The sequence below is a fragment of the Dufourea novaeangliae genome, unplaced genomic scaffold (genome assembly GCF_001272555.1).
Source record: "Dufourea novaeangliae isolate 0120121106 unplaced genomic scaffold, ASM127255v1 scaffold46, whole genome shotgun sequence".
Taxonomy (NCBI): domain Eukaryota; kingdom Metazoa; phylum Arthropoda; class Insecta; order Hymenoptera; family Halictidae; genus Dufourea; species Dufourea novaeangliae.
The window spans coordinates 508188-523700 of NW_015373926.1; the positions used below are offsets into that span (position 1 = coordinate 508188).

General features: G+C 32.5%; 1 protein-coding gene across 1 annotated transcript; it reads left to right on the forward strand.

Moving 5' to 3' along the window:
- The first annotated feature begins 460 nt into the window (after positions 1-460).
- LOC107195056 (histone H2A.V) lies at positions 461-4954 on the forward strand. Its single transcript, XM_015584819.1, has 5 exons — positions 461-528; positions 674-751; positions 1999-2112; positions 3230-3359; positions 4260-4954. The coding sequence occupies exons 1-5, from the start codon at positions 526-528 to the stop codon at positions 4319-4321; spliced, it is 387 nt and encodes a 128-aa protein (XP_015440305.1). The 5' UTR covers positions 461-525; the 3' UTR covers positions 4322-4954.
- Positions 4955-15513: the final 10559 nt, after the last annotated feature.

A 15513-nucleotide genomic window follows, 5' to 3' on the forward strand; every position in this document is an offset into this window, starting at 1 on the left:
TTTGATAGGTATATTTTTTGCAGTCTCCCGGCTCAAACTTAAAATACTGCCATCTTATGGTAAGGATGAAATCGAGACCGAACGACAGAAATAGCTCTGGAGTAGCTCCTCTCTTGCTTGCTTATCGCGGTCGGAGGGATGAAAGCGTTGGAGGGCAATGAGGGGAAAGGATACTGCACACATGTAATGCCTGCACTACAGTCGTAGGAGAATCTCCACCCAGCCCCATTAGAAAGAGAAGTAGCTGCTCCTGGTATTGCCCTCTCTCTCTCTTATGTCGACTTCATCCCTACCATAAACGCGCAATTGTATATGTCTATGGCGCTTTCAGTAACAAATATATTTCGTCAGATGGCGATCAGGCCTCTTCCGAGTTCTCTCTTATTGGTGTTTCCGAGTCACGTGATATCACCGCGGGACGCGCCGGCAGCGCCAAGCGTATTTGGCGGGACCGCGCTTAGACGGCGTCGTCTGTGCTCCTCGTAAGTCTGTCGTGTAGTGAAGTGCAAAGGTTCTCGTCGCATAATGGTGAGTATCCGCGAGTTTTCACCTGAACCTTCAGCCATCCATGTCTCATAGTAACATCACCGCGTTCTACGGTCTTCAAACTGTTTACTGGTGGAGTTTCGTGGCTGTGTCTTGCAAATTAACCGTGATTTTTGCTTCTAAACAGGCTGGCGGTAAGGCGGGCAAGGACTCTGGCAAAGCGAAGGCGAAAGCAGTCTCTCGTTCGGCGAGGGCCGGCTTGCAGGTGAGTTATTCATTCTTCGATACACGTACTTGCCAAATACACTTATATTAATATTATTTCTTGTCAACACATACGTTAATGGTTACTTTATGTAATTTTAAAGACAAGCAACTTAAATCGTAATGGTTGGCGCGAAAAACCGGTGCGTTTTAGATAACTAATCAACAGTTTATTTTTGCCAAGATAGAATAATTTTTTACTAAATCATTGTGTGAAATTGATTCATTTTACTTTAGTTTATATATTAAGCGACAAAAATTTCGAGAAGGTTCTGAAGAAATGGATTATTTTTTGAATTAAAGTTACGACTGTTACGTTTAAGTTCCGAAGTTTTCAAACAAGACGGTTGAGTCTGTTGTGCCCCCTCCCCCTCTTGTTTCTTTCAGATGGTTTATTAACATCTTTCATTAAACTATTTTAAATAGTAATGGATGCAAAATGTCGATGAAAAATGATTACGTAAGAAATGCTTATATTTTTATAGAATTAAGGTAATTAATTTGGGTCGATTTAAAATGACAGCAAATGTGACTTGGTCCCTGTAGTATTATTATCGTATTTGGTTACGCTTATCTGTCATCGAAACTTAACCGAAAACAACATAGACTTTATTTAAGTTTACATTGTTTAGCTAGATAATTAACATTGATAATTTAACCAATATTTGCTTCAATATTAAAATGATTTGGTATTTAAAATATTTGAATACAATAGGAAGTTTGAAGTATTAGTGAAGTGTACGAAAAGTCATCATTGGATTTGTCATTTTTTACGATGTCAAAGAACCGATAATAATATTTTAATCGTAAATGAATAAAATACAGGACTTGCACAGTAGAATGACGATACTACTACCAAAGCTGGAAAACTCGGGAAAGTCGAATCATCGTGTATATACCGCTCGATATTCGTTGCGTTAAAAGTGGACCGAGTTACGTATGCCGTTCTATGTGCAAACGTATTTGTTTTTCAGAGATGATCGTATATAGAACAACGTAACAAGGGATCATAGATGCGAAAATGCTGTGAATGTAAAATATTGCGAAAAATAGTGTCATTGCTCCTCGTTCGATATTTCTCGCGTGAAAAGCTGCTGACGCGTGTGAGCTTATGTTATTTGAACAGACATTACATAGGATGCGTTCTAACCTGTAAATATTTACCTTACCACGGGGCCACTATTATCTTCCGATATAGAATCATTTGTGCGTATAGAAAATGTATCATGGCTGTGTTTTACATTTCAGTTTCCTGTGGGTAGGATTCATAGGCATTTGAAAAACAGAACCACAAGTCACGGTCGAGTCGGTGCTACCGCGGCAGTATACAGTGCAGCTATCTTGGAATACCTCACTGCTGAGGTGAGTGAAACATATATATCTAAGATACGATGGTGAAACAATGAGAAGTATGTAGAGACATGCTGTGAGTGAGCGAGTGGGCAAGCAAACGAGTGAATGAGAGAGAAAGAAACTCACGATAGGAAGATGGGCGTTCTAACCAGACTGTAGCGACAAATGGCGTCACTAACACCAAACACAGCCGTTTTCCCGCCTTTTTGTCAACGTGCCTTTATTTTTTTATTTTGTTCATTATTTGTTTATAGTTTTTTTTTTAAAGAGAGAAACTGGATTTCTTTTTTATATGTGCAGAAATCATAATTACATACTACACAAATTTTAATGTAATTTTTTAACCTTTACCTAGCTTGTTTCACTTTGTTCTTCATTGTACAAGCTAAAGCATCCTTTCATCATTGTGTGAAACTGCAGTTTTTCAAAGTTATTTCTTAAGTTTAAATAAAAGTTATTTCTTTACTTCCTTTTTCTTATAAATATTAGTCTACTAAAAAATTTGCCTTTTACTTGTATTATCAAGCCAGTTGTAATTTGATCAGTCTGCCAGAATTTTTTTGTTTATTTGATATTTTTTAATTATAATATTAAACGTGTTACTATAAAATTTATTTTACAAGAAATAAAAGCAACTATAGCAGTAAATGAAGAAATTAATATTCAGTTTAATTTGACTATATGGATATGATACAACTAAAAGTGCATATTAAAAGAAACAAAATAATATGTTTACTATCATATTCTTGAAACTTTTCCACAATTTCTAACTTTTATATATTTGTATAATCACATTTTCATATCCTTTTATATTATATTTTCGTTCTTCTACTTCTATGTTAATCTTCAAAACACTTTTCTATAAAAAAGTAATGGCTTAGACTCAAAAACTAGCTACAAAATTACATTATACAGGGGAGATTCATAAGAAATTGAAAAATGGTTGGATGAAATCATTTTAGTGTTTAGAAGATGCAAAATAGTTTTAAATGTAAAGACGTCATCTTATCAGATGTATTGAATCATGAAAAAAGTCGCTTCTACTGTAATGAACTGGATTAAAATAAATACTACTACCAGTACTCTAATATTAGCTTTAATGTTTTTAATGTCCTTTTTTTTTCAGGTACTAGAATTAGCAGGAAATGCATCAAAAGATCTGAAGGTTAAACGTATCACACCAAGACATCTTCAACTTGCAATTCGTGGTGATGAAGAATTAGATAGTCTCATTAAAGCAACCATTGCGGGAGGAGGTATGTATTGCTATAAACTTTTGAGTATTAAGATTTTAATAACTATTTTTGCATTTAATACATTAAGAATTATACGATTTTCTAGTTATACCAAACCTAATAATAATTTACACAGATTTTATACAGTGTGAAACTGTGCTATACAGAAAAATAGTGAAAAACTACTGGAAATAGATTTGTGACACAAAAGTTAATGGAAATAAACCTATTTGTCCCTGCGATTATCAGAAACAAAATAATTATTAGAATTTGTTAGATTTTATTTAAATTATCAAAATGCTTTTAGAGTGGATTTGTGTTGTACATGTACAATGTTATTCTAGGGCTATTTGTAGCTTTCTATTCAGTGTGATAAATATTTAAATATATTTAACAGTACATAACACTGCACCACAGACTGTAAAAAATAAATATTAATAACTTAACATTTAGAGAAACGCCCAATATGAACAGTTCTTTTAACTTCATAAAATACAAAAAAAAACATGGGACAGAGACTGCATGATTTTGAAACTAGAACCAACAGGAAATAACTTTGTCTTCAAGATCAACAATATTTTTAAAATAGACACAAATTTTAATGTTAATGTATGTACATTAGTTTACTTTGATCGTGAATAAGCATAAAGTTTTCAATGTTTGTTTAAAAATTATTACATACTTAGTAAGTTGATTTGAATTTTATTAATTAAAATTGCATACATTTTTTTTTATTTATGTTCATTCGTTTTTTTTTATTGTACTATATTATTACATTGTCCTTTCGTCATTTATTATTAAATTAAGTTAAATTAATAAATTATATTAAAATGTTTTAATATTTTATATTCTAAGTTTTTTTTTTGTATTTTCATGTATAGACGAATTCATTTACTAAATATTATTTTATTTTTGTTGCAGGTGTTATTCCACATATCCACAAATCGTTGATCGGTAAGAAGGGTTCGCAGAAGCCAGCATAATTTAGTGAATCATTGCGGAACATTTAAAGCTACGTAGGCAAAAAAACGAGAGATGCGAAGCAGCAGAGTGATTGTTGACAAAGTGTACCTATGTTATTAAATTGATGGCGAGACTGGCGTGATATAAATATATATATAGATATATAGTTATATAAATAAAAACAAATATTGATATAATTTAATATAGGTAAATGAGAGTTAAAGAAAAGACAAATTCTCACCAGGTAATTGGCATATTCAAAAAGGGACAACTAATAATAATTATCGGTCTGAAGAAAAAAAAAATTTTAGTGTATGCGCTATACTGCAAATAAGTGACGAGCGATGCGTTGTAGCATGGCTCGTTTAAAGCTGCTAACATTTTTGGTACAGTAAGTGTTCTAAAGGTTGGGGTATTTAAGAACTTGGATGTGTAAGGATCGTTTAGAAGCTTCGCTTTCGTTCCCTTTGTTGGATCAATGGTGGTTTACTTTGTCTCTTTTTTAAATGACCGCGTACAACCAACGCTATTTTCTTAAAATTTGCTATCTAGATATAGCATGACTATTGTTTTTGAAAAGCTGTATGATATGTGCAAGTATTAAGTAGACCAATATTTTCAATATTTAACATTTTAAATTTTTACCTATGTCTAAATGTTTAATACTTCACTTATGTGGACACAAGTGGGAATAAGTAATCATTCTTGTTATTAAATACTCTCAAATATTTTGCAACTGTGAACAGTGTGTATAAATGTTCTATCGTACATTTTTTATTTTGGACAATTATCTAAAAGTTTATTTTGCCAAATGTCCTTAATTCAATTTTTAAAGCTTTCAGTCTTAAACCATTAAATGTGTCTACTGGGATATTTGAAAAACTTGTTTGGATAAAAGAGAAAGAATTTTTAACTAATTTTCTTTAATTTATGAATTACAGTAAAAATCAATCCAATATTTGTTCACCATTAAATATTAAATATCTGAAATTGTGTAGATAAATAACATAGAAGGACATAACTGATTTTATTTTTAATGTAAGTATCAGAAGGTGTAAGAATAGTTACTAATTTTGAAAAACGTCTCAAAAATTCTGATGTAGAGTTTCGTATCATTATACACTGTACAACGTATATTGTAGAAACTAGTTCTTCGACATTATTTCTGCTAACTCAGTGGATTTCAAGTAACTAAACCGATTTGAACTCAAATATCGTACAGTTCATGCCACAATGTATTGATAATTATGAGACTGGAATATTTGAAGCATGGTATAAGCTTTTATATGCATATAAAAATGATAAGAAAAATGTTTCGATCACCAAATTTTGATGTAATATCATAATATCTATTCCATTGGTGTTCAAACAATATAAAAATCATAAGCAAATTTTGATCCAGTCTAAAACATACAATCAGTATGTGTTTATAAGAAAAAAACTAATGTTTGGTTCTTTTGACTTTATGTCGAGTTGTATTCTCAATATTCATGAAATTGTTATTTGCGGCATTTAGTGTAATTTTCACTGTACCTACGGTAACACGCCGTGGATGAAATACACGAGCCATATGTAAAACGTTCATTTTTCATAATAAAGAAAAGTTTTACTATTAAGTATCTACCGATCATTAAAGTTGGAGTTAAAAGAAAGAAGTATACTAATTTGTATTTTGTGCCTTCTTTAAAGATCGTTAAACTAATATCACTTAAAAGGATAATGTGTAGGTGAAAGGCTGTAATACAACGAATAATTTTTGTAAGTCTATCATTGTACATGGATTACGTATTACATGTAAAAGTACGATTTAGAAATATACTTTTTCTGATGGTACAATATGATTGTGTGGTTCAAGATAAAGACTACCTAAAGTTCAAATTCTAAAAAAAATTTAATTTGACCGTCTTTAATTACGTGAACGTTTTTTAAATTAATTCTACAATTTTTAATGTCTAATTTTGAAAAAGAGTAACATTAATTATTTTCGAAACATTCTAATTAATCAAAGTGCAAAGTGTGGAGGCTACTCCCTTTGTTCAATCAAGGCAATTAGTTATCAATAGTTTTTAAATGTAATAATTGTTCAAAAGTTTAGTTTTTACAAAGTAATTGCCAGTATTACAATAAATGCAGTGGATAAGTAGCGTTAATTTACAATGATAGTATAATATTTTATATGAAGTCACAAGCCTAAAGAAGATAAACTTTTTCTATAAAGGAACATTAATATGGTGAACAAATATTTTGATTGTACCTTTTTAATACGACAGAAATGTACATATATTAGTTATCTAAAACTTTTTAAATCATTTGGGATATAATTTTAACATTGATATAAATTACACATTATGTTGACAAATTTTTTATCATAAAGTGTGACTTCAGTGTGAAAAGGAAATAGGTATACATATACCACAAGTATATAATTTAAAAATTACTTGGTATAAAATATGGCTCCATATGTACATTATCAGATTAAAAAGGCAATTACATTTGTTTTATGTTTCTTTAATTATTTTTATATTACTTTTATAAACTCGACCAACACTATTTGTATACTTATCAGCACATTTAAAATAAGTACATTACATAGGAAACAAAAATTAATATGATAACCATATAATATATAATACAATCTTAGAATCTACAATGTCATTTGAGAAATGTAAATGTATTCAAATATTAGGTTTCTGCAAAAATTGCATCTGTTAATTCTTTATTAATTAAGAAAAATGTATTTTATTCTATTCCACAAACTGTTAACAATTGTATCTTACTGTATGTAGACATGTTATTTTAAACACTTATTTAATATTCCTCTTTTTAGTTTGAAAATATTCTAAATTCAGGAAAACATATTTGACTCAAAAAACTAGTTTTACAAATATTGTTTAAAAAGTATTACTACTGAGAGTGTATTGTAACTTCTGCAAGAACTTAATATTTATTACACCTACTGTGTACTGACATAAAATTTTATTATAAAAAATATAGTTGGTCATAAAAGTATCCACTTCACAAAATTTAAAAACTTTGTTGACTGATACATTAAATATTTTATAGTAGTATTTTATAATTCTAGTTTTTGCTTGATGTAGAATTATAAGAAATAAGGTGCTTTACAAAGTCATAATTTCGTACAAAATTTATTCAATACTTAGGATAGATGGGTACTTTTGTAACAAAGTGTACATTGTGAATGCGAAATGTAGTGATTTTACATCATCAAATGCCGTATGAGGTAAACACTATGTAGATCTGTGTTCAGTAACGGAGCGAGGCTGAATCTTTTTGGACCTTATCCCGGCTGTAACATATTGTATTCCGGTACCTAACTGGTCTCCTAACAACCTACAACCCTGTAATGAATAAATCACTTTTCACTATTACACACCATTCAAAGTTATACGTATTTGAAATATTCAATAGGCTTGAGTTTATTAGAAAAAACTTACAATATATCCCCTTTACTCAGAGTCGAAAAATCATTTCGAGTATGATTCCACCTCACGTATCTCTGAAGGTGCACCAGCATGCACCAGGGTGCATCGTGCAGCTTGCAGCATCACAGAATCACGTATCAAAATTCATCGCATAGTGCTGCCACCACAGTGGGAGCGGTCTCCAACCTTTGCTCCCCAACTAGGCAGCCAATCCCGTGGCAGGTTCAAAGCCTTGCGGCTTTTCGTCGGGTCCGTACATAGTGGGGTACGGTGTAGCTCCTTGCGTGTGTGTGTGTGAGCGAGCAGCAGCAAGGAAGAGCTCCCCACTAAGCCGGTCAGAAGCTCAGTCGCCTTTCACGAGTACGGTTGTTTGAGCGATTTGGTGCTGCAGGTATAGTCGTAAACGTGAACCATCGTACTTAAATTCTATTCGTATCAAAGTATTCGTTTATTGACTTGACGCGGGGGACAGGACTCTCATCGGATCGTCCTCCGTCGTCCGGAGATAGTGCTCGCCGGTGAACGCGTGACTGTCAACCAGTGTACCTACCCATACAATTCCATCGTATTGTGAACCTTAGAGTTTCGATTTCTGAGTAACCAGTGTTCGAGGATTCGTTTCCGGTTCTGTCAGCGCTGTTGCCGTATTTCAGCCGAATTTTTGCGCGCGAAGGACGAGAGAATTAAAAAATAAAGTATTCTGTTTCGTGGCGAGGTATGACTTTTTTCTTTGCGTAACTGCACTCAGACTCCTTAAAAATGAGCGGACACAAGGATCGAGCGTCTCTTTGGTAAGTAGTTTCTATTTCTATCGCGTGACAACGCTTTTACTTGATCAAGCCGCTGGCCGAGTTATTCTGCCGGCTCGGTGAAAGGAAAAGACGTTGTTTCACTGGGAATTCTCCAGCGTCACATTCTTAAGAAATATTTGTGGTACGAACGCATTCGTGCAGTTATACTTGCCCTTTTTTATCTTCTACCACTTTGACTTTAACATTGAAAGGAATCGTGCGTGAGGAGCGTGTACGTTTCTGAACACTAGTTGCTTTCACATTCCAAGGTCAATGAACAACGGTATTGACGTTTACCTTTGACACTTTCTGGAACATCGCGAGAAACGATTAAGCGCGATCATTTTTGTGATGTCACAGGACTTGAGATGTTTCGTGGATGCAATTAGAGTTCAAAACATTAAGTAATATTGGAGGTGTAATCCTTAATTTGCGGGACTGTTTGCTTGATTCGGGGAATTTTTAGTTTCAGATTCTGATTCACGATTCGTAACAATTATATCGATAAACAATTTTTGAATACTTAAAATTTTAATGACTTGTCGACATAATATTAAAAATTTGTTAATGGAAGAATTATAGAGGCTTTTTATATGTATAATATAAGGTAGTCTATGGTACTACGTACATATTTGATAAATTTTTAATTTTTCGTACATGGAAGTAGGTACTGATGACGCGATGGTATAATACTAAAGAGTTAGAATTTTAAGAAGTATATTTATAGGTAACTATTGAAAATGTAATGTTATGTCGAAGAGTTTGTTTATGTATCCAGTGGCAGAAAACTTATTCCAAAATCAGGATATGTATTAAAGTTTTTAACTATATATGTAGGTATTTATTGAATTCCTCAGTGTTTACTTGATCGCATTTCCGAGGGATATTAGAGATCACGGAAGCAGAACAATACTGTATATGTATACAATATATTGCAGCAATGTACGTACACATATTGCTGATTTGTTTTCGACATAAATTTCAATCTTATTGGGAATGAAATATGGGTTTCTCTGTATATAGTTGTAGATTTATGTATACGTTGTTGCTACTATTTTTATATGTATTTTGTGAAGTGTTTAACCTATATGAAACCTATTTTATCAATTTCAGTGTTTTCAATAACACAACAGATTTAAAATAACCATATAGACACTTACCTTCTTTTAATGACATATGATAAAGTAACACGACAACCAAGCGATTACTTACGACTGAATGGCATTTTATTTACAAGGCATTTTACTAGTCATACCGGAATTATCGGAGGTTGTTCATGCTGTTTAAAAGGTTGTTCCCTAAATATTACGGGATAAGAGCAATTGGTATCTTCAAAACAAAATTGTAAACATCTCTTCTATCAATGATGATAGGATGATTTCCGGTGGTCGTATCTCCCACATAACATTTTTACTACTTATTATGAATGACGAACTACGTTACTTATAGGATTTTGACATTAGGAGCGCCACTGTAGTTTCGAAGCTCTGTAATCGGTTCAGAAATGTCATACGAGCGTCGTATACCACTATAAATATATAAAAGATTTTTAAAAAGAAATACCATAAGGTTTACGTCATTAAGCAGTTTGTTTGAATTCACAAATTCGACGGCAAATACCATAAATTTCGTAGAAAGAGAAAAATTAATCGATGCAGACCACATAATTTGTTGTGGAATGTCTACTGAAAACGACGATCAATATGAATTAACGGCTTTGTGCCTGTAAATATTTTATTTAACTAAAGAGCATTCTCGTCAAGTGGCAATTATTATTGAAACAAATAATAGAATTAAATTTACAAAATGCAGCTTTAAAGCTAATCTCAGTGAAAAGTGTGAACATGTTGTTTTAAACACCAAATGATAAAACTAATAATTAACTTGTTACATATAAAATTATGTACGTTTACATTACAAACATATGTACGTTTATCTGGAAAAACATGATAGGTATTTTTTTAAATACAAAAAGCAGACACCCATATAGGATGCCACTTTCTTCCAATTTTTAATATTTCCTTCCACATTTTTAAACAACTAACTCACTTTCGATTTTGATAAAACATGGTAAAATTGTTTTAATTACTCTCAAATGAACATATGTAAAAGGTTTTTTAGAGCATTTGAAAATTAATATACATACATATATAAATATATAGAATACTATAATATAATGGAATACTATAAAGTTCCGAAATCCAAAGGTTTTCGGAACCGCAGCCGCAGTGTGGATACAAGCTTTGCTGTTACGTCCATATACACAACAATATATCTTGCTTTTGTTTTCTTTTGGTGGAAATTAAACTTTCGATATATTTTTCATTTCTTTAAATTAAATATTTAGCGTATCTAGCGTATTAAAACAAAGAATTCTGCTTCGAATGATCAAGAACAGTACTGACTCCGTCACATAAATAAATAAATTCCAATACAAAACTATTATTACTAATACAACTGGGGTGGTTAACAATTGGGGATAAGCAGACACCGTCAAGATATCGATACTTTTACTCATAACTTGTAACGGAAAAAGGATCGATACTTCTTAGTATCGCATCAAAAGTATCGATGCCTACTTGTATCGAAGGAAAATGAATACAAAGTTCTTTTTTTTATTAATATAGTATATTTTAACCAGAGTTGAACAGAATTTTATTCGAATAATGTAGTGAACAACTGCAGTACGTCATCCTGAGCCTTTAAACAGTTAATGAGATTGAATAATTGTTTGCCAAATATCGACTCGTTTAGGAAGAAGTATGATTTTATCATAAAAATTGAAATTTCCATGTTTAAACGATTACGAATGACGTAGTACATACTTTTTTAAAATCTTTTATTCGTTATTCGAAACTCTTTATCTAGATAACGAATTTACCCATCTCTGCTTTCAACGAAACTATATTTTATTAAAGAATATTTATTAACGAACATCTATTTTATTAACGAATATTTACTAACGAAATCATATTTTATTAACAAAGTAATATAATTGGACGACAACCACCTTTACATTCATTAGCTTTCATATTGATTATTCGTTCCACTCGATATGGGTACGTACTTCTTTTCGATACTGAGTATATATCGCAACCGAAAGTATCGAAAGTAAAAGTACTTCGTATCGAAACGGAAGTATCAATTATTTACTTACTCCCGTGTTGATTTCTATTAATAATGGGAGGATTACCACACGAGTCGACCACATTATTCACGCAGTTTTATTGTATTAAGTATGGTATAATAACCGACTAATGGGTTACACAGCCATGAATGTAAAAATATTAATGGTAACTTTAGGAAGGGAAAAGAAAATCTAATTTTTTCTTTTACGGTTTTAGATTTGTGTAAGGAAACAACGAAATAAAGAGGTGCATTGCCACGTAGGCAGTAATAATGAATAAATATATTTAAATGTACACTTCTGAATCGTCACAACAAATATCTTAAGCTATGCACACATCACAGCTCTGTACCTACATATGTAGTTTTATATAAAATCCTTTACTTTGTTCGCCCTGTATGCTTCCTAATCTCTTTCTGCCTGCTTTTTTGTTATATTTTCACGCTTTCCTCGTGCGTACCCTCTTTTCACATAGAAACACACCCGCATGCATCCCTTTTCCTACCACTTTTACCTTAACACTCTTCTTTTATTTTCAGAAAAAGTTTTGCCACACACACCTAAAATCGTTCATTCGTCCCAAGCACTCGAACGCATAAACAGAACAATCAGCCTCTTCATTTGCACCTCAATATCAGTCAAACCTGGCCCAAACATTCTTCGGTTTCAGCCACCTGAAATTTATGCTTGCTACAAAAACTCACATTGTTCTTTCATTCAATAATTTTTAGCGATTTTCTTCCCTGATAACCATTTTACATAATTAATTTTTTTTACTTTTATTTCATTGCGTTGCAAAAGAATTGGACGTACCTATGTATTACAAACGAAAAAGATTTTTTCACTCCCTGAATACTTTGGAGTTAAGCAGTATTTTTAAAATAATTATAAAGTTTGTTTATAAAAAAATAGGTATATTAAATTAATTGGTTAATAATGCAGTAACATGTACGGAGAAACGCACTAAGCATTGCCAAAAATGTTTACAAATATCTTTAGTTTATTGATTATTGTTGTTTTAAGTTGGTATAATTATTTATAGGATAGAAAACATTAAAGAACATTCTGAATACGTTTTTGAAGTAGAAAATTTTTGTTGATCCAGTTATTCTTACGTTATAACATAAATTTTTTTGAAAGATACAATGCTGTTGGCGATTTCAAATATTTAAATTTCACTTGCGAAGTATAACAAAAGATATAAATATACAAGAACTGTAGGAAAAGTAGAATATTTAGAAAAAGAAGGGAAAGGTGATAGCCAAAGGCTAATAGCGAGGGCAAGATGCGGAAATATCGAAGAAGAACATCGGTACTGGTTAGAAGAGGAAAAAGGAAAATGTATTATGTGTAATTTACAAATAGTTACAATAAAATATTTATTGACAGACTGCTACAAAATGGGAGGGAGAGCGAGCTAATAAAGGAGGAAATAGTAGAAGGTAGGATACAAGAGGTAGTGATAAACTGGTTAAGATCTAGAGAAAAGACGCGTAAAAGCTTTAGGAACGAATAATAAGCCAAAGATAGACACGTGATATTGTATTGATATAAGATAAAAACAGAAATAGGTATAGGTATAGGAATAGGACTAACGCGAATATTGGTAGAAAGGTATGCAAGTATGACTATGCGAGTGGTATGTGGGTGAGTGTTGAACTAAATAGAAAAAATTGTAAACCAAGTCCATTTCTGGGCTGTAAAGCCGAAATAATATATATATATATATACGCGAGTTTGCCAGCCGATTTCCCGCTGTAACGTTGCCTACCAGTCGCAGCGCGTAGCCATCGGTAGCGCGGGAACTCAGCTGACAAACTCGCGGTCTGATTGATTGGGGTTTTTCGTTAATATCTCGGTAACGAAGCCTCAGATTACATTGTTGCTAAGGAAAAACTTGTACCAATTCACCCCCCGAGTGCCAAATTTCCGGGTCAGACAACATTTTTGTTACACCCTAAATATATATATTTAAATTTCACTTTAAAAAACATTCGATGTTTAATTTGAATGTTATAAGATATATAAAGAAATATGTGTATTTTTACGCAATTATAACAATTCTATAATATTAATAGTACCTAATTACTGTTGCATCTGTAGGGTTACGTATCTGACATCACTGACTTAAGTAACATTTTAGAAGTTGTTTTATGCTTATAGTATACGATAAGCACTATTTTCTATGAAACATTATGTATTTCGAAATATTTTACGACTGAACGAGTGGATACTTTAATTTGTTTTTATGTTTCTTGCATTTGGAAAAGTGATACTTGAGTCTAAATTACCTAAGAAGTTCACGTGTTTTATTTGGACCACTACGCTTATCTCTTTGCTGGTACATTGAATTCTCTCGAATCGGCAAAAAGTCTACGGTGGTAATTGAGGTCTATCCTAGTTCGTTACTGCTGCTATTTCTTCTGATGTACTTGAAATATAGCCAGCTGCTTTTGCACAAACTACGATTAGAGTCGAATTGTTTTCTGTAATCTAAATACCGGTACTTGGAACGCAAGGTCGATTGATCGGCGACGTCATCGAGGCGATGGCAACTGTTGTCGGTGAAAGTTTATCCAATGTAGTAGGGATCTCTACACGCCACGTTCACGAAGGACCGAACATGGAACCGTTCTTAACGCGAAAGCCTCTGTGGCTTGAGAATTTCCTGTATAAATGCAGGTGGCCTGGTAAAGCTTAAAAACGTTTGGATTTGTATAGTGTATTGTACAAAATATGTGAAATATTGAAAGTCGTGGTTTAATGTATTCAGGAATTATTCCAAGACTTATAGATATTGGAAATTTTTCGTATTGTTCTAATGACACTTATTGCTTGAACGGTCAAGTCGGTTAGTTAAAAGAGTTAAAAATCACTCGAGCATTACACAATTGAAAACACCGTGAATTCGATTACATTACGACAATTTACTTAAAGTGCTATTGTAACCATCTATTGATAACTGAACACAGATATAGGTGTATAAAAATTATTACCCGAGCGCTTTCGACCTAATTCAATGAAAATTTTATAACTCATAAAAAGCATAGAAATGGTTTTCCATTCATAAAAATTTACATCCCATAAGAAGTTCATTCTAAGAGTAAATGAATACTGTATTTGTGAAAAAACTATTCTTTCTAATAAACAGCTGGTATTCTCGTTCTTTAAGAAGATTACCGGTGAATTACTCCATTTAGAAAACATTTGTTTTAGTTATGACCGGTTAATCCAACATTATATCGTATTACCAATTGTATGTATTTTATCGATTACGATAGACTAATTCGTTACGTTGCTTATAGAAATTTTTATTATCCTCGTCATGATGATCCTTTGGCAAGTTATATTACCTACAGGGCTTTTTATTACCTGCGAAATTATAATCAAGTAATGGGTACTGTCTTCTTATGGAAGCATTATTCAGCGTTAGAGCAGTAGGTTCTTGTTATTACTTTGTAAAATTTAACCTGCATAAAAGCGGTATTTTTCTTACGCGTAAATATAAGCTGTTTGTGTAATTTAATTACGGAATACGATAGAAAATTGTACGATTTCGGGAAGCGAGGCGAGACCTTACGGGTTCTTCTTCTATACGACAGCATGGTCGATGACCCAGAGGATGCGCTAACGGATCGCGGTGCGCCTGTGAATCGTGAACCTGCGAAGGCGACTTGCTCGTAAATGTCTTCGAAAAACATGATAAACTGTGTCTGCCTGTCCAGACTAAAGTCTGCTTGCTGAACTGCCTCCGAAAGGGTTTAATTTTATAGTAGAAGCGAGCCGTGAATGATAAATGTTACGCATCGAAAGACTCCAATGTTACCGAAATTTTCTAATATTTGTACATC